The 20,763-nt window shown below is 43.0% G+C and overlaps 1 protein-coding gene and 1 pseudogene across 2 annotated transcripts in view; one reads left to right on the top strand and one right to left on the bottom strand.

Annotated features, from left to right (window-relative positions):
* The window catches only part of RAVER2 (ribonucleoprotein, PTB binding 2), a gene marked incomplete at both ends in the record, with an annotated part of 68,438 nt that overhangs the window by 8,024 nt on the left and 39,651 nt on the right, over positions 1-20,763 (bottom strand). Inside the window, 7 exons of the mRNA XM_080921906.1 lie at positions 332-468; positions 4,401-4,509; positions 5,732-5,988; positions 7,976-8,087; positions 8,222-8,326; positions 10,433-10,515; positions 15,084-15,210. Coding sequence (XP_080778032.1) covers positions 332-468; positions 4,401-4,509; positions 5,732-5,988; positions 7,976-8,087; positions 8,222-8,326; positions 10,433-10,515; positions 15,084-15,210 — 930 coding nt within the window. The remainder of the gene's footprint in view (positions 1-331; positions 469-4,400; positions 4,510-5,731; positions 5,989-7,975; positions 8,088-8,221; positions 8,327-10,432; positions 10,516-15,083; positions 15,211-20,763) is intronic.
* LOC308424889 (D-aminoacyl-tRNA deacylase 1-like) lies at positions 17,422-18,079 on the top strand (annotated as a pseudogene). Its single transcript has one exon. The product of its transcript is annotated as a D-aminoacyl-tRNA deacylase 1-like (transcript).

Genomic DNA, 20,763 nt, shown 5'->3' on the forward strand with positions numbered 1-20,763 from the left:
GCCTTATAGGTCTGTTGCATTGGATATGACAGCATTATGGGAAATATATAGATGAATAAATGTGGCTATGTGCAACCAAAAAGATGGTAGAATGGATGTCATTGAGGACCACTAGTAAAACCTTGAGAAGTAAATATTTGGTGAAAAAAATATTAAAACAATTTCTTAAACCCACTCCCAAATTTCAAATGATGAGAGATATTATTCTGAGTGTTCTCACAACTAAAGCTACCGCGCTCTAACATGACCGGCGGGTCTCAGTGTCCAGCTGGAGCAGTTTCTCAGTCTGCTTTCAATGCAGGACCCACACTGTCCTTCATGCATCATTTACCTGGGCATAATCCTCGAAAGATGGAGAATAGGAAATGCACTTCTCCAGTGCATGCTGGGACTCACTTCCCTGAGAGACCGCATCCAGAATGTTGCTCGCAATTCCAGTCTTTGGTGGAGTGCCTTTGCCTGCAGTGGCTAAAGGTGAAAGCAAGACCACTCGGTGATGTGTTAAATTACAAACAGGACAAAACACATTAACTCAGCCTGTTTCAAATACGTTGCCAACATGCATTTGAATTTATTTTCTGTGGGAGGAATTATATATCATTTCATTCATTTCAGCAACTGAAAATTGAAACCTGTTATATAGGTAAAATAATTATGATAGAAACCTCTAAAATTCATATGTATATTTCTTATAAATGAAAGAATATAATTATATAGATATTCTATTCTTTTTCTGTACTAAGAACTAAAACCAGAGGCTTGAGAATGCTAGCTAGGAATTCCAGCACTAAACTATATACCCAACCCCATAGACAGATTCCCTATAGCAGTGGGTCTCAACCTTCCTAATGCTGCGGCCCTTCAATACATGTTGTGGAGACCCCCAACCATAAAATTATTTCATTGCTGCTGCTATGAAGTATAGTATAAATATCTGCTATGCAAGATATGTGATATGCAACCCCCAAATAGTCACAACCCACAGGCTGAGAACCACTGTTCTACACGAAGGCACATAAAATACAAATTAAATACCCTTATTAAGGCAATAGTTGTCAATGTCATTTTTTAGGTGAGATCAGTATGCTCTAGATATACCAGAACACTTAACTTTTTCTTAGCTTTTGAAAAATTATAAATTAATACTCAAGGGGATTATCTTAGTTAGGGTTTTATTGCTGTGAACAGACACCATGACCAAGGCAAGTCTCATAAATAACATTTAATTGAGGCTGGCTTACAGGTTCAGAGGTGCAGTTCATTATCATCAAGGCAAGAGCATGGCAGCATCCAGGCAGGCATGGTGCAGGAGGAGCTGAGAGCTCTACATCTTCACCCAAAGGAAGATAGGAACAGATAGCATCCTCAGGCAGCTAGGAGGAGTGTCTCCAAGCCCACCCTCAGAGTGACACACTTCCTTCAGCAAGGCCAAACCTTCTAATAGTGCCACTCCCTGGGCCAAGCATATGCAAGCCATCACATTCCACTCCTTGGTCCCCATGGGCTTGTCAAACACATGAGTCTATGGGGGCCATACCTAAACATAGCATAATAAAAAGTACATTTAGTCTAACTTCCAAAGTCCCCATAGTCTGTAGCAGTATCAACAAGGTTAAAAGTCCAAAGGCTCTTCTGAGATCCATCCAATTACTTAACTGTAATTCTTGAATTAAATCAGACAACCAGCTGTGCAAACTCCAAATTCTGCCATCTCCATGCCTGATGTCAAAGCGGCCTTCAGATTTTCAAATCCTTTTTCATCTTTGTTGACAGGAACAAACTTCTTCCTCCTGGGTTGGTTCCACTCCCTGTTAGCAGCTTTCCTTGGTAGGTATCCTGCCGCTCTGGCATCTTTAACATCTTTGGGTCTCCAAGGCAATTTCAATGTTACAGCTTCTCGTTTCAATGTCTGGGATCTACACATGACCTTCTGGGCTCCTCCAAGGGCTGACTTCACTTCTCCAGCTCTGCCCTCTGTAGCAGTTCAAGCTCAGGTTGATCCACTGCACTTTTGATGCTGCTCTTGGTCATCATCCCATGGTCCTGGCATCTCTAATACACTGGGATCTTCTGTTACAGTATTGGGTCTGCTTCACCAATAGCCTCTCATAGGCTCCCTTCATGGTGCCAAGCATCAAATCCTTTGCATGACCCCTTCAATCCTGGATTGTCAACTACAACTGAGGCTGCACTTTCACCAATGGCCGTCTATGGCCTCTCACAGTCCCAAGCCTCAGCTGTTCTTCATGACACCTTCATGCCATCAAAACCAGTACCACCCGGGTGATTCTTACACATTACCAAGTACAGCTGCAGCATGAGGTACAACCTTGGCTATCCCTGGAATAGTTTTTTATCCTCTCAGAAAACACTTCCCAGAAGACCTCAGTGATGCTGGTCTGTTCTTAATCACCACTAATTTCTTAGCTCCAGCTAGCCAGCATCAACTGTCCCAGTGGTCTCCTTCTCCTCTTAAATATAAAGCCAGAGCCACATGGCCGAAGCTGCCAAGTTCTGCTGTTTACAAGAGCTGGAACATGGCCACTGTGTTCTATTACATTATCACTTATTCCTTCACAGCCTAAGCTTGGCTTTCCAGGATCTTGCTCTGTAGATTAACCTTGAATTTAGAGATTTGTATGCCTGTCTCCTGGGATTAAAGGTGTGTACCACCACACCTGGATTTAAACTTTTCTTCACCTAGAACTTGCTCTGTTCTAGGCTGGCCTTGAATTTTGAGATCTGCTTGGCTTTGACTCCTGGGATTAAAGGTTTGTGCTAAGTTGCCTGGAGCTAATTTAGCTCGGTGAGGTCTTGCCCCAAGGTCCTTACTTTTTTAATTCAATTTAAAATTCTTGAACACAGAATTTAGCTCCATTTCATTTCCTGGTGTCCGTTTAATACTAGAACCATATATCTTGTATCGTTCCTTTCTCAACTTGCTCCTTTTTATTAAAATGCTCTTCATAAGGGTGAGTGTTAGTAACCACACAACAGAATTTACACCAGGCTGTTTTGAGACTTCCTTTTTCAAAGCAGTTAATCTAAATCTCTTCATCTTAAACTCAGGCAGACTCTTTGGACAAGGGCAAAAAGCAGCCATGTTCTTCACCAAAATACTACAAAAACAGTCTCCAGGCCACATACTGAAATTCTCCACTGAAGCCGCTTGATCCAAGTCAGCACATTTCAAATCACTCTCAGTAACAAAGTCTTCCATATTCTTACTAGGATAGCCCATTAAGCCCTATTTAAAGCCTTCCACAGCCTTCCAAACCCAAAGTCCCAAAATCCACATTTTTCCAAACAGAAGCATGGTCAGGCCTATCACAGCAATACCCCAGTCCTGGTACCAACTTCTGTCTTAGTTAGGGTTTTATTGCTGTGAACAGACACCATGACCAAGGCAAGTCTTATAAATAACAACATTTAATTGGGGCTGGCTTACAGGTTCAGAGGTTCAGTCCATTATCATCAAGACAAAAGCATGGCAGCATCCAGGCAGGCATGGTGCAGGAGGAGTTGAGAGTTCTACATCTTCAACCAAAGGAAGCCAGGGACAGACTGAGCATCCTCAGGCAGCTAGCAGGAGTGTCTCTAAGCCCACCCCCAGAGTGACACACTTTCTCCAACAAGGCCACACCTTCTAATAGTGCCACTCCCTGGGCCAAGCATATGCAAACCATCACAGCGATACTTTGTAAAATGCCAAAAAGTGTATATTAAAAATTATTCATCTTTATGCATTTACAACTTCCCTGGGTTTAACATTGCACATTTATACAAATGTGTAAGATCAGAGTTTTAATAACTGCTGTTACATGACACTCATTTTTACTTTTTCCATTTAAAACTCAGCTTTAGAGTCTACTTCATAAATGTAGTTCTTTTTCTTTCTCTCTCCCCCCAACCCCCAGGGTTTCATCCTGAGTATCCAATTTTTCCCCTACTGAACACTGTTAAAGTGTTCTTCAGTTTTTCATTTGTTTTTGAGTGAGCTAACTGAAGACCTAGTAGATTCTGTTTCTGCTGACTGGTATCCAGATATCTAGGACGCACTGCCTAGCTCACTGAGAGGCTTTAATCTCTAGAATGATTCTACCAACACTGTAACTGACTATAGTGCTTCAAACAATTCACTGTCTTATTTTCAATTATGACTTAATAACTAAAAAAATTATTTTACCCTCAAAAATATTATTAAAGTTTTTAAAGACTTTTAATTTTCTTTTTTTTTTTTCAAATAATGGACTTATGACTAAAGAATAATAAAGACCATAATTTAGGGCTTAGTGTTGTCACTTGGCATCTCATGACCTTCAACTAAGTTAGGATGAAAGTAAAAGTCATTACAGAGTGTCTTCAGGGGATCTCTTGGCTGGTGTGCAGTCTTCACTTACTTAGGCAAACACTGGGTAACACACTTGCCAAATTCAAATACGGATTTTTACTGAGCCGGATTTCTTTTGGTGGTTCTCCCAAGAGTGAAGTCTGATTCTTAGAGGCAGCCTATTCACCAAAAACAAAAGAGCAAGTAAGAGAAAGGAATGAGTAGGTCAGGGTACATCACGGAGGAACCTTTTCATGTTTTCACAATCAATACATGTTTACCTATTTACTATGATTATAAATGCACAAAGATGTATTTTTCCAATGTATCTTATATGGTGTGTTCATCTGTGGACTCTGCTGGGTTTGGTGGCACACACCTTTAATCCCAGCTCTCAGGAGACAGAGGCAGGACAAGCAAGGCCAGATAGAGAAAGCCTGTCTCAACAACCCAATAAAAAAATAGTGTCCTCTAGTCACAGAATCTTACAAGTAAGGGGGAACCCAGAGCATCTTGAATCATCTCACTTGGTCTTAAGAGAATTTATCTTTCCAAGGCAGGGAAGACAGACAGGAAAGAAAAAAAAAAAAAAACCTAATTCTACATCTTAGCTCTAGAAATACAGTTTAATCAATTAATCAATTACTATAAAATTTAAATTTCCTGTCATGTGGTCAAACCCAAATGACACAAGTGAAGTTTACTCTTCATCTCTAGTCCTGAAAGTAATGCCAAGGAAAGAGAGAGCTCGTGCCTCACTCTTGGATGATGTCAGACAGGAAACACAGGCCCTATGGTTTTCTTCATCTACCTTGAAGCAGCCTCTAATACATTTAAACAGAAAAAGATGGGATGGGGATCTGAGCCTTGTGAAAGACTTCTCTTTACTCTCTGATCGAAGACTTTTAAACCACAGTCCTGGTTATTATAGGTAAAATAAAGCTAAGTAGCTTAGTTTCCTTTCAATCTGATTTAAAAAAAAAAAAAAAAGCTCAGTGAAGGAAGTGTTCATTTCTATATTTGAGAGCCACACAGCCCCTTCGGTTCCTGATGCTTTCCTGGCCAATACTGTTGTGTTTAGACACCAGAACCTGTCTCAGACATCTTCGTAGGCCCCCAAGAAATCCAGCTTGGCTTGTGATATGTCTCTCACATGGCAATGTGCCTTGGTTTATGTGTGCTGACTGCTGGCTATGTTCCAGGGACATTCAGCTGAGTAAGAAATTCAACCCTTAAGAGAATAAGTTTCAACTGGAACCACAGCTTTGAAGGGGCTGAAACCATTGGATACAGTCACCAAACACAAGTGACTGGATAAGACAGGACAATGTCACAATTCAGGGAGCGGAAAGGCAGCCCTGCGGCCATCTCTCTGTATGTGTCCCTAGCCTTTCAACCTACCTCTTTGCCTTTTGGCTGGTTTTGCAGTGTCTTCTGGTTGCCTGTGAGTGGGCCTCCACCAGGAAGGCCTGGGAAAGTCTGCAGATAATGCTGCGACCCTGAGAAACCAGCTTCACTGCTGCTCACCAAGGCTGACTGCTGCTCCTGAGTGGTCCCACGGCCCGGCCCAGCTTGTCCGGCAGTGAGCTGGTGTGGGAAGAATGACCACATGCCCAGCCCAGCTGCCAGTGTCGTTTGAGTTGGAATCAGATTAGACGCTGTAGTGAACCACACATAGAGGCAAAAGAACCCTGGTTACACAACACACAGTAGTCCTTTCTGAACCTATTAGAAGTCTATGAAATCCAACAGGTAAGGTCAGAGGTTATGAATCCACGAGAAAGCAAAAATTGACAGTAATAATATTTTTTTAATTTTTAATAATTTCTATGATACCCTAGATATTATATCTTAATGATACATTTTATTATTTTAGGAGCTTATATCTCTTTTTGACATCTCAATTATGCCAGTACTTAAAAATGTCCAATTATTGCAATTTGGATGCTTCCATATTTGGAGAGTAACTGGGTCTCCTGTTTAAAGAGTCCTTCAGCATTTCCTGATGTTAATTTGGATTCAGCAGCAGCCTGGATAGCAGGTCTCCATCAGCTGGTGGGTGCTGGCCACACTAGCTCCTCTAAACCTGAGTGCACTGTCTCCACACTGGTAACTTGCACTTGACAGTGGTTTGAGGATTTAAGCAAAGGAATCTACAAATAATATAAGTCAATACTAATTCTAAGTGGGAAAATCTGGTATTTAAACACTACCATTGCACTTAAAGTCAATACTCAGGAATAAATACAAAAACAACCAAGTTATGTGATTTTATTTATAGGAAAAAATCCTGAAATGATTAAAAATTTTCATGGAAAAATTAGGTATGATTTTTATTTTAAAAATCTTTGAGTCAGGACTGAGATGGCTTAGTACAGAAAGGTGGTTGGCCTGAGCCTGGGTTTAAATGCTGAGACCCACAGGATAGGAGAGAACGAACTCGCACAAGTTGTATACCATATAGCACAAGTGTGTCCTGCCCTCTCTCAATCCATCAGGCAATCGATCAATTTAATTTTAAAATTAAAAAATGCAACCAAGTATGGTGATGTGCACTCTGAACTGTGGGCATGTGCACTCTGAACTGTGGGCATGTGCACTCTGAACTGTGGGCATGTGCACTCTGAACTGTGGGCATGTGTACTCTGAACTGTGGGCATGTGCACTCTGAGCTGTGGGCATGTGCACTCTGAACTATGCTGGCGCCCAGGCAAGAAGATCACTTGAACTCATTAGTTCAAGATCAGCCTGGGCAACATAAGACCCTATCTCGAAAAACAAACAAAAATTAAAACAAGTTTATAAAATAAGAGGCCAAAAAGCAATTAAAACAGTTAATTTTGATGTAAAATTTTCATCTTACAAATTCACTAAGCAGGTTTATTAGCTGGTTGAGTACTCTCTTTGATTCCTCTACCTTTTAGGATATATATAAGACAGCATATTGTCAGTGTTCTTAAAATAGCACACGAGATAGCAAACTGCATATAATCTATCATTCATATGAGGTATAAACATTTTCATCTAACCAAGAACTGACTGAGTTATTTGGTCACTGAATTAGCCAGTTTTAGATACAAAACTGAAATCAGTAAAGTTTTTTTACATCAAGCCTTCAATAAGCTTCAAACTGAGTGTGCTTCTCTAAATCAGAATAAATAAAACCTGGTGTGTTTCTATTTTCTAAAGTAAAATGTTCTGCCCTATCACACGCTCAGAGCATATATCAGTTTTCTTCCAAGTACCAATTTAAAATAAATTTGAAAATGATTCAAGTCAACAGGATTTAAAGGTACAAATGCTAGCTCTTCTTTTATAAGAGCTGGGGGCCCCTTCAGTGAAATTGAAATGCCAACAAGAGTAATGTGCTGTGAGCCCAAAGGGCGGCCTGTCAGCGTCAGATGGAGCTGCGTCTTCTCCTGGCGCTGCTGTGAACCTGCATAAAATATTAAAGCCCATCCAGCAGGGAGGCAAACCCATTAACAACATATCGATATCAAAACCAGATGAGACAATGGGGCTCTTTAAATTTTATATGACCAAGATTCTAATTTAATTATCCTATAAGTAAGAGAGATATAGGTGAACTATTTTCAAACCTCAAAGACGATTGCATAAGGACTTCTTGGTAAGTGCGTTGTTTACCTTTGTGTGCCTCTCCATGGTGCCCGAGGTCCGTCTTCAGTGGAAGGGGTGGCCCTATTGCCAGAGCAGGCTGCAGCACCAATGCGGGGGGCTCTCCCAGCAAGCCAGGCTTCTACAAAAGGAAAAAGAGGAAGACAGTTTCCCACGGTGGGAAAAGAAAAAACAGATCCTAGTAAAGATGGTTCCATGTGTGAAATGTCACCATCTAATCAAAGGGGTGAATCTATGAAAGAATAAAATACTTACATTATTAGTGTGAGTACTGTCAAACTTCATCAACTGTTGCTGTATCAAGGGTAAGGGGGAAAGAGTCTGAAGGAGTAAGGACGATGTGTTACCCCCAGCTGAACCCTGTGGAATCAGTGAGACATCAAGTTATATTCAGCAGAGTTATTTGTTCTATAATCAACTCATCTTAAAGTTCAATTCTCAAGTTAGTCTGAAAATGAAGAAAGTACTTCTTAGCTAGGTGGTCAGCACATGCCTAAGTCCCAGCTCTTGGGAGGCAGAGGCAGGTGGACCCCTGAGTTCAAGTCCAGCTTGATCCACTGAGTGGGTCCAGGACAGCCAGGACTGCAGAGAAACTCTGTCCTGGGGGGAAAAACCTTCTTAATTTGTATTAGTCTACTTCCCCTCAGACAGTATCCATAGCAACCCATTCCACATCCTTTGTCAATAAATATAAATTTATTTATTGATTTAATCACTTGACAAGATTTGTTGCACTCTTTTTACAAATAGGTAGTGTGAAAATGTAGTACCATTTGCCCCTGTGTATCATGTTCCTGAAAGGAGACTTTAAATAAAAATAAACAAGATTCCAATGATGGCTCTATGTGGGAAGCTACACACAGATACATGACCACACACTGGGCAGCCTCATTTAGACTTAGACCTAGAACACGTGCTAGGTCCTCATTAGTCAAGGGAGGCTGTCTTGAGGACCTAGCACGTGTTCTGAGGTCTGAGGGCTGTTTAGGGAAGTCCGGGTCAGTGTGGTGATAGGACAGTCCTAGTCAAGGAGGGAGCAGGTCAGTAGGACAGTGAAATGCAATGAACTTCAGACAGAGGGACTTGCAGATCTTAAAGGTTATCATTACATTCCTGGTCATTCTCCTAACACAGTGGTTCTCAACCTTCCTAATGCTGTGACCCTTCAATACAGTTCCTCATGTTGTGGTGACCTCAGACCATAAAATTATTTCACTGCTACTTCCTAACTGTAATTTTACTATATGAATCATAATGTATACAATCTGACCATACTGAATCACGATATACATATCTGATTGTTATGAATCATAATGTACCTATCTGAAACGGAGGACATTTGACAGGCAACTCCTGTGACAGGGTCATGTGTTCCTCAAAGGGGTTGCAGCCTCCAGGCTGAAAACTACTGTCCTAACAGGGTATAATCAACGACCTGAATCTCTTCCTAAGACTGCTTATATCTGATTATAAATAATGTTTGTTTTTTGTGCTGCTTTGTTGTTGGGTTTTTACTGTTGTTTCGAGACAAAATCTCACTCTGGAGCCCAGGCTGGTCTGGAATTTTCTATGAAGCCCTGGCTAGTCTAAAATGTAGTAATCCTCCAACCTTGGCCTCCCCAGTGCTGAGATTACAGGAACAAGCCAACCTATGTGACTTAAGTCATCGTACTCTTTGAAAAAGAGCCCTAGGGAATGAGGGGTGAAGAAGAGAGCGTCTCCAGACACAGGAGCCCGCAGCCTTGCACATGCGGCAGCAAAGCATGTAGAAGGCAGGAACTGACACCCAAGGTTGCCCTCTGACCTCCACATATACACCCACGGCACATACTCTTCCTGTGTCCACCGTCCCCCACCAAACACAAAAAGAAAGACCTATTCATTATCTAGCAAAAATATATCTCAAATAAGTATTCTGTTCTTAGTCCTCTACAAGCGGGAGTTGGTAGGTTTGTCTATCTGTGCTGGTGTCATTAGCGGATCACACACACTCCTCTTTTGACTTTATGCAGCTATTATAATGATGTTCTCTGCAAACGCTAGCTGCACAGCCCTACAATTCCAGCTACTCAGAAGGCTGAGACAGAAGCATGCCTCAATGGTCTCCCGCCTACAATATGAGTTCAAGACCAGCATTGGCAACTACGGCAGAACTCTCTACCAAAATCAAGTTAAAAGAAAGCTGGAGATGTAGTGGAGCACCTGCTAGTATTGATAAATTCTAGAACAGTCCCTAGCCCACAAAGGGTGGAGGGCAGGCAGGATATTTTTAAAAAGCAAAATGTTTAGTTAACTTCTTGATGAGGTCTGGCACACTGGTAAATTCCAGTCCTTGGGAAGTGGATGTAGGAGAGTTAGAAATTCAAGGTCATCCTGAGCTCCATAAAATTGTCTTGAGGGCTTGGGAGAGATGGAAGCATCCACTCCAAATGGCCAGTTCTTCAGTCCCAGGCGCTATGCACACACCTGCTGGGCTTTGCTGCAGTGTAAGAGCGCGGAGGAAAGGCACGGACCCAGCAGGTGAGAGAAACTGGGTGTGACTCCGAGAACTGTAGAGAAGATCAGAGTTAGTCAACATAAAACCATGACCGTGTGACTTAAGAAATTCAAACTACAGCATGCTCCAAAAACATTTCTTTTACACCTTTAACCTGCACAGGACATTTCATCATCTCCTGGCTGAGAGCCACAGGCTTCTTTCCTTGTGATTCAATCCTGGAATTCGCTTTAAAATTCCAGCACTTTCTGTCTTTGAGCGTCAAACAGCAAACACAGGCTTGCACAGAAATTCTTACATCATAAAACTCAAAAGATGCAACATGACTACACACGACAGGGCGTAGTGGCAAGTGTCCTTAATTCTAGCACTTGGGAGACAGAGCCAGGCAGATATATGTGAATTTGAGGCTAACCTTGTCTACTCAGCAAGTTCCAGGCCAGCCAGGAATAAAGAGACCTTGTCTCCAAAGAAACAGACTGTACATAGAGGTAAGAGGAATGAAAGGTAACTACACTCCTAAGTCTGTGTCCAAGTACCACGACCATTTCAGGAGACTCTACAGAGAATAAAGAACCATGAAATAGAAAACACATTTCACTTAATTATTGTTGTAAAAAATGATGTCCACTGTTGTAATATATCACAGAGTAGCATTTAGAAAAGGTCACAGTAGGGATGGAGAGATGACTCAGTGGCTAAAAGCACCAGCTGCTCTTACAGAGGTCCCAAGTTCAATTCCCAGCACCCACATGGTGGCTCACAACCATCTGTGATGAGGTCTGATGCTCTCTTCTGGTGTGCACGTATGCATCCATATAGAGCACTCGTATACATAAAATAAATACACCTTTTAAAAAAGCAAACAACTGAAAGGTTGTTATACCTTTTCACAATGTACCATGGAACAGAGCAAACACAAAGGCAGGTCTGTGTTCCCAGTTAGGTAGTGAGTCCCCATCTCAAAAACAAAGACCACCAAATTAGCACATACCGGCTCCCTCTACAGAAAGGTTCAAAAGTACTATGCACAGCATGTGAGCCAGTGTGTGAACCAGCTGGAGTCTACAACCTAAATGTACGTCAACTTCGTGACTCAAGTCTACAACCCTTAATAAAGGTATAGATGTAAATAAAGACAAAGCTTCATTTAATTTCACCTCAACCGGGAAAAGATGTAATTCCCCAGCAAACACAAACTGTCCAAGAAAATGCAAAAGTGGAGTTTGCTTGTGCTCTCTAGCATGGCACGTGCTCACTGAGGTACAGATGTATTCTTCTTTCTTTACCAACCCAAACAAAGCCAGGAAGTAATTTCTCCTACCGTGAAGATATTAAAACATCTCCTGGGACCGGAAAAATAGCTCAATGATGAAGAACACATACTGCTTTTTTGGAGGCCCAGCGTTTGGTTCCTAGCACCTAGCTATAGCTCATGGCTGCCTATGACTCCATTCTAGGGATCTGCATTCATGTATATACATACCCATCCCTTATGCAAATAATTTTAAAATAAAAAAAAAAAACCTAAAATAAAAACCCCGAACTATTCCTAATGATCACAAACCAGTGGAAACATGAAACTGGAGAGGAAATATATCCTGTTGGATGAAAAGGTAGAAATAATAGTGGGGCAGAATTACTAAAGATGCCCACAACCCAAAGGTGTGGAGGACATTTCCCTTCCAGACCCAAGAGCACAGTATGGATCTTGGACTGCATCAGGAGAAATGTGTTCATCACAGGAAGAAAGGACAACCATACTGTGCCAATGAAACCAGCCAAGAGGGTGCCATGTCTAAGAACACCATGTTTAAGGACAGTCCAGAAAGTCTAAATGTAATCCGTTTAGGGAAGATTATTTTCCACACAGAAAAACTCTCATTAAAGTTCCAAACCTAAAGGGAACAACATTTGAAATGTAAATAAATAAAATAACCAATAAAAATAAGTAAAGAGTTTGAACATCTAAAAAGACCCTGCATGGCTAGGGTCCCCAGAAGCTGCGAGGTACTATCAAAACCCTCAATGCCAAGGCTAAGGTGTCCCTTTAGCTAGGTAGGCATTTTGGAATTCTGTTGTTGTTTGTCTTGTCATCTAGACACATACTACCGTCATCTGAGAAGACAGAATCTCAACTGAGAAAATGCTTCCATGGACTATCTTATGGGCATGCCTATGGGGCATTTTCCTAATCGGTGTTGATGTGGGCATCAAGGCAGGTGGCCCTGGGTTTTATGAACAAACAAGCTGAGAAGGTTGTGAGGAGCAAACCAGGAAGTGCTCCCCTCTGTCGTCCACACCTCAGCTCCTGCTTGAGTCCCTGCCCTGTCTTCCCTCCATGACCACCTGTGAGTGGGACCCATAGCCCTTTTCTCCCTGAGTTGCTTTTGGTCACTGTGTTTAGCCTAACATTAGAAAGTCCACTATACACACTACACAGTCTGGATGCACTATATGAAACGAAAACCAAGCTAAATCTGAGCTAAAGCTGCGTCCCTGCTGCTAAGCTTTCATAGTCCTGTGAGGTAAGTCCTCTTGAGCAACAGCTGCATTCCTGTTATGGGGGTAACACAGAATCTGAGACTTGATGCACAGGAGGGAACCCATGCCTGATACTATAAACCTGGTCAAAACCTGGGTGATGAGCCCTAGAATGGAAGCTGACGATTGCTTTTGAGCAAATGTGTCAAGCTATTCTCTAAACATTTACGTCTGTGCTGACAGAAACGTGCTGCTCTCAGCTGTCACTTGAGAGGCCCCTCTTTTATGTGAACAGAGATGAATGCGATACAGAGACATGTGGCCCCACAAAGTTTAGAGTGTACGGCTAATGAGTGCTCGGCCCTAAAAATAATCTTTATACCATCCCCTCTAAGGCTCAGGGGACATTGTGGGACGAGCAGGAAGGCAGAAAAAGAGCTGTGAGATGTTGTCCCCTGGGTAAGACACAGCCACGACAATCACAATCTCACGGCAGCTGTAGATGCCCGCACTGGGCTGGCACAAGAATGGGCCCACCAACAGTCAGGCAGAGACGGAAGACCGGCTCAGGAGGCCTCCCCAGCCCTCTGTGGTGGTCTGAATATTCTTGGCCCAGAGAGAGGCACTATTGGGAGGTGACCTTGTTGGAGGAGGTCTGGCCTTGTTGGAGGAATGTGTCAGTGTGGAGGTGGGCTTTGAGAACATTCTCCTAGCTGTCTGAAGACAGTCTGTCTACCTTTGGATAAAGATATAGAACTCTCAACAACTCCAGCCCCACATCTGCCTGGACTCTGCCATGTTCCCGCCTTGACGATAATGGACTAAACCTCTGAACCTATAAGCCAGCATGTTATTATAAGAGTTGCTTTGGTCATGGTGTCTGTTCACAGCAGTAAAACCCTATAACTAAGCCACCCTCATCGCTGGACTGTTGGCTATTGATCAATTCAAGATGGAGATTTACTGTCCTCAGCTATAGACTTAATGGTTGCCCCTCAAATGGATAGTCTCAATCCAATAGTCTCACAGGTGGCATGGTTAAATGGGTCATAAAATAAAACAAGAAGTCATGAGCTTGGAAAAGGGACTGGTGGGGATGGAGGTGGGAAGGATATTAAAGGAAGCAAAGAGTAACCAAGAAACTTTATGTACATGTGTGAAATTGTAACATTTTAAAAAAATTCCCACACCAATGACTTGCTGGCATGTTATGGCCTAATTGCATGAGAATCCTCACCTTTCTTTCATTTGCCTATGCCTGTTACATCCTTTCTGGTAAAATTATAATCACAACTATGATGTTTTCCTGGATTCTATGAGACATTCCAGAAGATTACCAAACTGAAGAGTCCTGGCAAGTCCCAAATTTGTGTAGCTGGTTGGTCAGAAGTTCAGATAGCCCAGAGAACCCTTAACTTGTAGCCAGAGTCTAAAGTAGCCAGCCACCCAGAGGACTGCACTCTTAATCTGTGGGTATGTGTTGCTTAGCATGGGAGTGACATCAGGCCAGTTGGGCCTGACCTGGAATAAACTCACTAAGTATGTTTATGCTAAATATATTTATTCTAAACTTTAGCACTGAATACAGCATCATCTCATAACACTAACAGGGAAATTTTGTGTATACAAAGCTGTTTGTTTCAGAAGGAAGTCTGGGGAAAAAGCACAGTAATAGCTTGGTAGTCAGTGATAACAAAGTAACCAGAAGAGCCTGGCTTCAGTCAGCTGCTACCAAGGTTCTTTGTTCTTTAGGAGATAAAGATGGAGATAAAATTTGCATATTCCACAAGATTCCTACCAGAACAATTACAGAGAAAGGCTCCGCGCTCTTGGTTTACCCAGGAGACAGTAGAGTAGTATGTGCTATTATTGCTGGGTTTAAAAGTTCTCAGCAACAAAGAGCTAAACTGAAGTTTTAATATTTAACACTTACTAATGGTACTGAAAACAGAAACACAAAACTAGGCTGTATCCACCAAATAGCCAGGACGTACCATCTCATATAACCGGTTAATGATCATTAATAGTTCTAGGAAGGAGATAAACAGCCTTAAATTTCATTTTAACACACAATGCATTCTTTTTTACATCTCACGTACAATGCAGCACAAGCATCCCGTGACAGTCTGTGCTTACCTGGCTTCACGGCTCGTCCGCATAGCTGGGGCTGCAGAAGAACTTGCAACATAGCAGGGTTGTTTAAACTCTTCAGAATCTGTACAGGATTGGGTTCTGGCAGTAATCCCTTTTGATTACTGTGCATCTTCGGTGAGGACAGAAACAAACATCAGAAGCATTAGATGCAAAACAGAACAAGTCCCGGTGCCTCCTACGAGCCACTCACCTAAGACCTATTTTCCGACAAACATGGCTTGTTTTATATCATGCACTTACTGAATGCTTTCTACTACAGACCTCAACTACAATGGCACATGTCCTATGCTACCCATGACCGGCGGTCCTCATCTGACCCCTGTTCAACGCCAACCAGCTTTGATAAACTTAACAGTTTAATACCATGAGTCTCATTTAAACACAAACAAGACAGTGCTAAGGAGAAATGGATTTCCTAGCAAAGTGTTAAGTCACTGACAGGACACTGAACCCACACTATAGGAACCTCCTAACTGTTGGTGGATCCAATGTGGGAGAAGGTACCTTGACTTTCAAACAAAATGTTCCTTCACTTAATCCTCTGGTGAAATGGAGACGAACTAAGCTACACACCTACCTAAAGCTGTGAGTCACCTTCGAGCCTTTAAAAGCATTCTGAGAGCTGGAGATGGCTCACTGGATAAAGCACTCATCACAGAAGTGAGGACTGGGGTTCAGAACCCCCAGAACCTGCCGAAAAAATGCTGGGTAGGGCAGAGAGATGGCTTCGCAGGGAGTAGAACTTGCAGCCAAGCCTGACAACCTGAGTTTGGTTCCCAGGACCCACATGGTAGGACAGGACAGCTCATCAAAACTGTCCTCTCACCTCTGTAATATGCACGGTGGCATGTGCATATCTTTATACAGAGACATATATACATATGTATACACAGAGACACATATACACACACAGAAACATATATGTACATATACAGACACATCAAGCCACAAGAAAAGCGGGAACTGACAAGGATAGTTAGGTCTCTTTCCTAACCTAGCATCTACAAAACTGAGAGGAAGAAATAGACTCAAGAAACAGACATGGCACTAGCAAGAAGCCCTATGTGGATAGAGTGTGCAGGCAGACATGTACAGAAAGCAAGAAAGCCTCGGTCCACAGAGAGCTCAGGGACGGCTTTGGCAGGTGGCACCACACAACTTTCTCTACCATTCCTTCAGCGGAGCTGGGCTCTCCCAGCAGCAACGACTATACAGAAAAAGAGCAGTGTGTGCCCATTGATGTCCCAGAAACAAAGACTTAGCAGCGGCTGGTTCGTAAGCACATTGTAGAGGACAAAAACCAGACAGCATTGGTGTGGGCTGACGCTGGTCACAGACCATCTCCTTTTGGTCTAGCAGCATCCTCAGCTCCTCGAACCCAGAGCCACAGTGATGAATCACACTGAGGAGAGTGGAGCCTAGAAGTCATGGGGCTGGGCACGAGGTACAGATGTGCTGCGAGGCAGTCACCAGTATGGTGGGGAAAGAGGACAGCGGGCCAGAGCTCGCCCTGCCAGTCATCCCTAAATCCTAGCAAACCCAGGCTTCCCTGCTGGTCTTCCCATCATCCCTTTCTCTACCATATTCTTATGGTAGATGTATGTGTGTGTGTGTGTACAGAGGCTTCTGAACAGCACCCACTCTAGCACTGAGATATACATCAGCCCTTTCACTGACTTATAAATACTGGCATACAGGAAGCTGACTGCACCCTCCCCCCAAAAAATATGTATTCAAAGAAAAAAATAACTTGATATCTGGGACCTAGAGCCACTCAAACAAAGGCAACAGAAAGGACTGCTTGTGACAGAGAGCAGAGGTAAAGGACAGGAAACTAATATTGCCCACCAAACAGGACAGATGTCCCCAAAATAGATAAGTAGCCTTAAAAAGGGTGGAGGACTTTTTTAACTAGTAACAGGAACACTCAGTTATAAAGGCCCAGTGGGAAGCACTGGTATGAAAAATGAACACATAAAGACCACACTGCTTTGCTTACTATAAATAGTACCACTCCAAATGTGTCACATGGACTAGAAGATCCTGAACCCTCAAAAGCAAGCCCATAAATCAGCATAGGTGTCCCTATTCTGAAGATAAAGGCTTCAGAAACTCAAAGAGCGTCCCACTGAGCCTGTGTTCTGTGCTTTTATCAGGTATGTTAAATAGTGACATTTAACATGATAGGAAAGCAAACAGTGATCTGACTGAGCAGGGTAAAGAAACAAAAATGGAAGCAAAACTAAGAGCAAAATTACTAGAAAGGGCACCAGCCGAGGAGCCACCGGTGGAGTCCCAAGGTCTGACCACAGCTGCCGCCATGAAAGCTCTGGTGCAGCGCGTCATCCCGGCCATTGTCGCAGCTGGAGTTGAGCAGACAAGCGCCGTTGGACGGGGCATCCTCCCATGGAGGACTCACAGAGGGAACTGAAGCAAGGGTTCGAAAGATTTTAAATCCCGGTGTGTTTGAGGACGAGGGTGAGAAGCACTGGTCCAAGAGCGTGATGGACAGGAGTACGAGGTGCCGTGTGTCAGCCAGTTCACCCTCCAGTGCGTCCTCAAGGGAAAGAAGGCCGACTTCCCCCTGGCCATGCCCACAGAGCAGGCTGACTGCTTCTACAGCAGCTTCTGGAGCGTCTCCGCAAGAGCTGCAGACCAGAGCTTATCAGAGATGGCAAGTCTGGCGCCCACAGGCAGTGCACATTCAGAACGATGGGCCTGTGACTATAGAACTGGAGTCCCCTGCTCCAGGATCCAGCTCTGCTCCAAAGCAGCTGTCAAAGCTGGAGAAGCAGCAGCAGAGGATAGAAAAGACCAGAGCCAAGGGGCCTTCAGAATGAAGCAAAGAACAAAATGTACCCCGAAAAGAAGACCACAGCGCCAGCAGTGGGGCAAAGGGTGATGTGTCTTTGGAGCAGAAGCCAGAGATGCAGAAATATGAGTTCAGCAAACTACCATTGGGAAGAACCAGATCCTGAAAAATTCAAGATCCTAAGCCCCTACACTCTTTAAGAATTCAGGACTTAAATATGAAAAGAAAATCCGAAATAAGACACTGGGAACCTGGATATCCCTGCAGAAAAATACTGAAGGACCATTCCATTTTGTGTATTGCTGTGGTCTGATGGGGTAGTGAGTGTTGTGGGTGTTGTGGGATAGGGAAATGCTTGTGGGTTCACTCCCAAGCCTTCCCCATAGAGAGTTCATTGGTTTCCTTGCTTTTTGTCACGTGTTGACTTGCTTTTGAAACAGGCTGACCCGGCATCATTTGTCCTCAAGTTTACTGTGGTGCACTGTGTGTCTGTGATCAGTCAGCACATCCCTGGTGTCCATCATCCCCATCACCGAGTCACAAGACAGGGCTGGTGGTAGGCAATCAAACATAGCACACTGTGTGAGACTGACTCTTGTATACTTTCTCCTCTTTTCTCAAGATAAATAACCAGAGACCAGGGGCAGGAGCCAGGGGACAGGGTTTGCTCAACCAGGTTTTCTGGAGGAGAAAAGGTGAGGGGCATCTTTGTAAAATACCTGAGAAATGCACCTTATTAAAGGGGCCTAAGGAGCGCAGAAACAACCATCAACCACTGGGGTCCCAAGGATGTGGCTAAAGAACACATGTGCCTACTCAGTGGTCACAAAATTTATAGACACCAAAGCAAAAAATGAACAAAAAGATTAAAAAGAAAATGCTATGAAAAGCTTCCAGTGAGAACACATCACAGTTTCTCCCTAGAAACACTGGACTAGGGAGACAACAAGCCAACAGTAACCACGTTAGCTCCATATACTCAGGGGCTAGTGCTAAAGTATGAGAAAGACAAAAACTGTTCCAAACTGCCCACACTGAAAAGGTTCTTCCACAGAAATGGCTTTATTCAACATCTCCCTGGGAAGAAATGTTCAGTCAGAAAAGAGGCCAACTCAAGACAGTGTCCTGTGACATAGAGAAGTGACAGTACTCTATCATAACTCTGTAATAGCCAGGCCATTGAAACAGACACTATTCAGGGTACTTCTGAAATAAGGGACTGGGAATAACTTCCATGTAAGTGGTAGGAAGGAGGAAACAGAAAGGCGGGGGATGAGCTAAGTGGAAAGACAAGGGTGCTAAGAAAGGGAAGGACACTTCTTAGTTAGAAACAATTATCATTAGGAATGAGGTAACACACAGCCTGGCCGGATGGCTGACCCAGTTCCAGTACACGCACTTGACACAAACCCCTGAAGATCTGAGTTTAAAATCCTACATAAAAAGGCAAATGCAGAGGCATGTAGATATCTGTACAACAAACCCAGCATAGGTGGGAGGTAGAGACAGAAGAATCAGGCAGAATGTAAGGCCACCCAGCCTGGAACACACAGCTCAGTAAAGAAGGTGGAAGGAGAAATGACTAGGAAAAGTTGACCTATGACCTCCACTGTGCACTGTGGCACAAGCGTGTGCTTGTTTCCCCAACTCGGGGAAGATCACTAGCAATTACCATTGGCTGCTGCTCTTCCAGAAGACCTGGACTCAATCCCTAGCACCTACATGGCAGCTCACAACAGGACCTGACGCCCTCTTCTGGCCCCCATGAGCACTGCATGCATCAGGTAAAACACCTATGGTACACACAGTTTTTAAAAATGAAAATGAAATTGTCAGGTGTTGTAGCATATGCCTTCAATCCCGGCACTGAGGAGTCAGAACCAAGTGGATCTCTAAGTTTTTGGTCAGCCTGGTCTAAATAGTGAGTTCCTGGACAACGAAGGATGCGTAGTGAGATCATCTTGAAATAAACACAACAAAGAAAAATTAAAAGATAAAATGCACAGCTGGCCGCAGAAGACAGTTCCAATAGTTAGAAATATGGAGGGAAAGGCAAAACATTTAGTCAAAAAAAAAAAAGCATAAGGAAATACAATACCTAAAACACAAACTGAACAAAAATCAGATCACACATTAAAAGATGTTCCAAATGCACCCATAAAAAGATATGGGCTTTCATATATGATTTCTTTAAACGTTAGCTATCAGACACACGCATAAAAAACATACACAGATAGCAAATAAAAACCAAAGAAAGCTGAAGACGGCAGAGTAACATCAGAAAGGGATCCTTTCAAAGACATATGTCTTTGACATATAAAACAACCAGTGTACTACCAACAGATGCCTATCAAAAACGTGCCATAAAATCTGGAACAACTACATAATACGTAGAAAAACTGACCATTAGAGAGAAAGGTTCTAGGACACTAACAAATGACAATGATAAAGAAATAAGGACAAGAGAAAAGATGGAGAAGTGTATTCCTACACACGTGTGCACACGACTTTATAACCCTCAAGCACAGTGCATGAGCCGTTTCCAAGCATGAATGCCATGCTCAATAGAAACTGGCCACAGAACAAGACACAAAGCTCACGTTACCTACCTCCAGATCAACAGCACAGATTACGTTTTCCAGTAATGAACAATCAGAAATCACCAACAGAGAAAGCACTCTTGAAAATCTATGGCAATGTGATAGGCTCGAAGCTGACCACAAGAAGAAGAAATGCCAAGGTAAGAAAAAGACAGGCTCAAGTCCAAAGTTAAAAAACAATGAGTCTCAGGAGGACATGGCAGCTGAAGAGTGCAGAGACACAGGAAAGGGTAAAAAAGGAAGAAAGGTC

This window comes from Micromys minutus (assembly GCF_963924665.1).
Source record: "Micromys minutus genome assembly, chromosome: 9".
In the NCBI taxonomy this organism is placed as follows: Eukaryota; Metazoa; Chordata; class Mammalia; order Rodentia; family Muridae; genus Micromys; species Micromys minutus.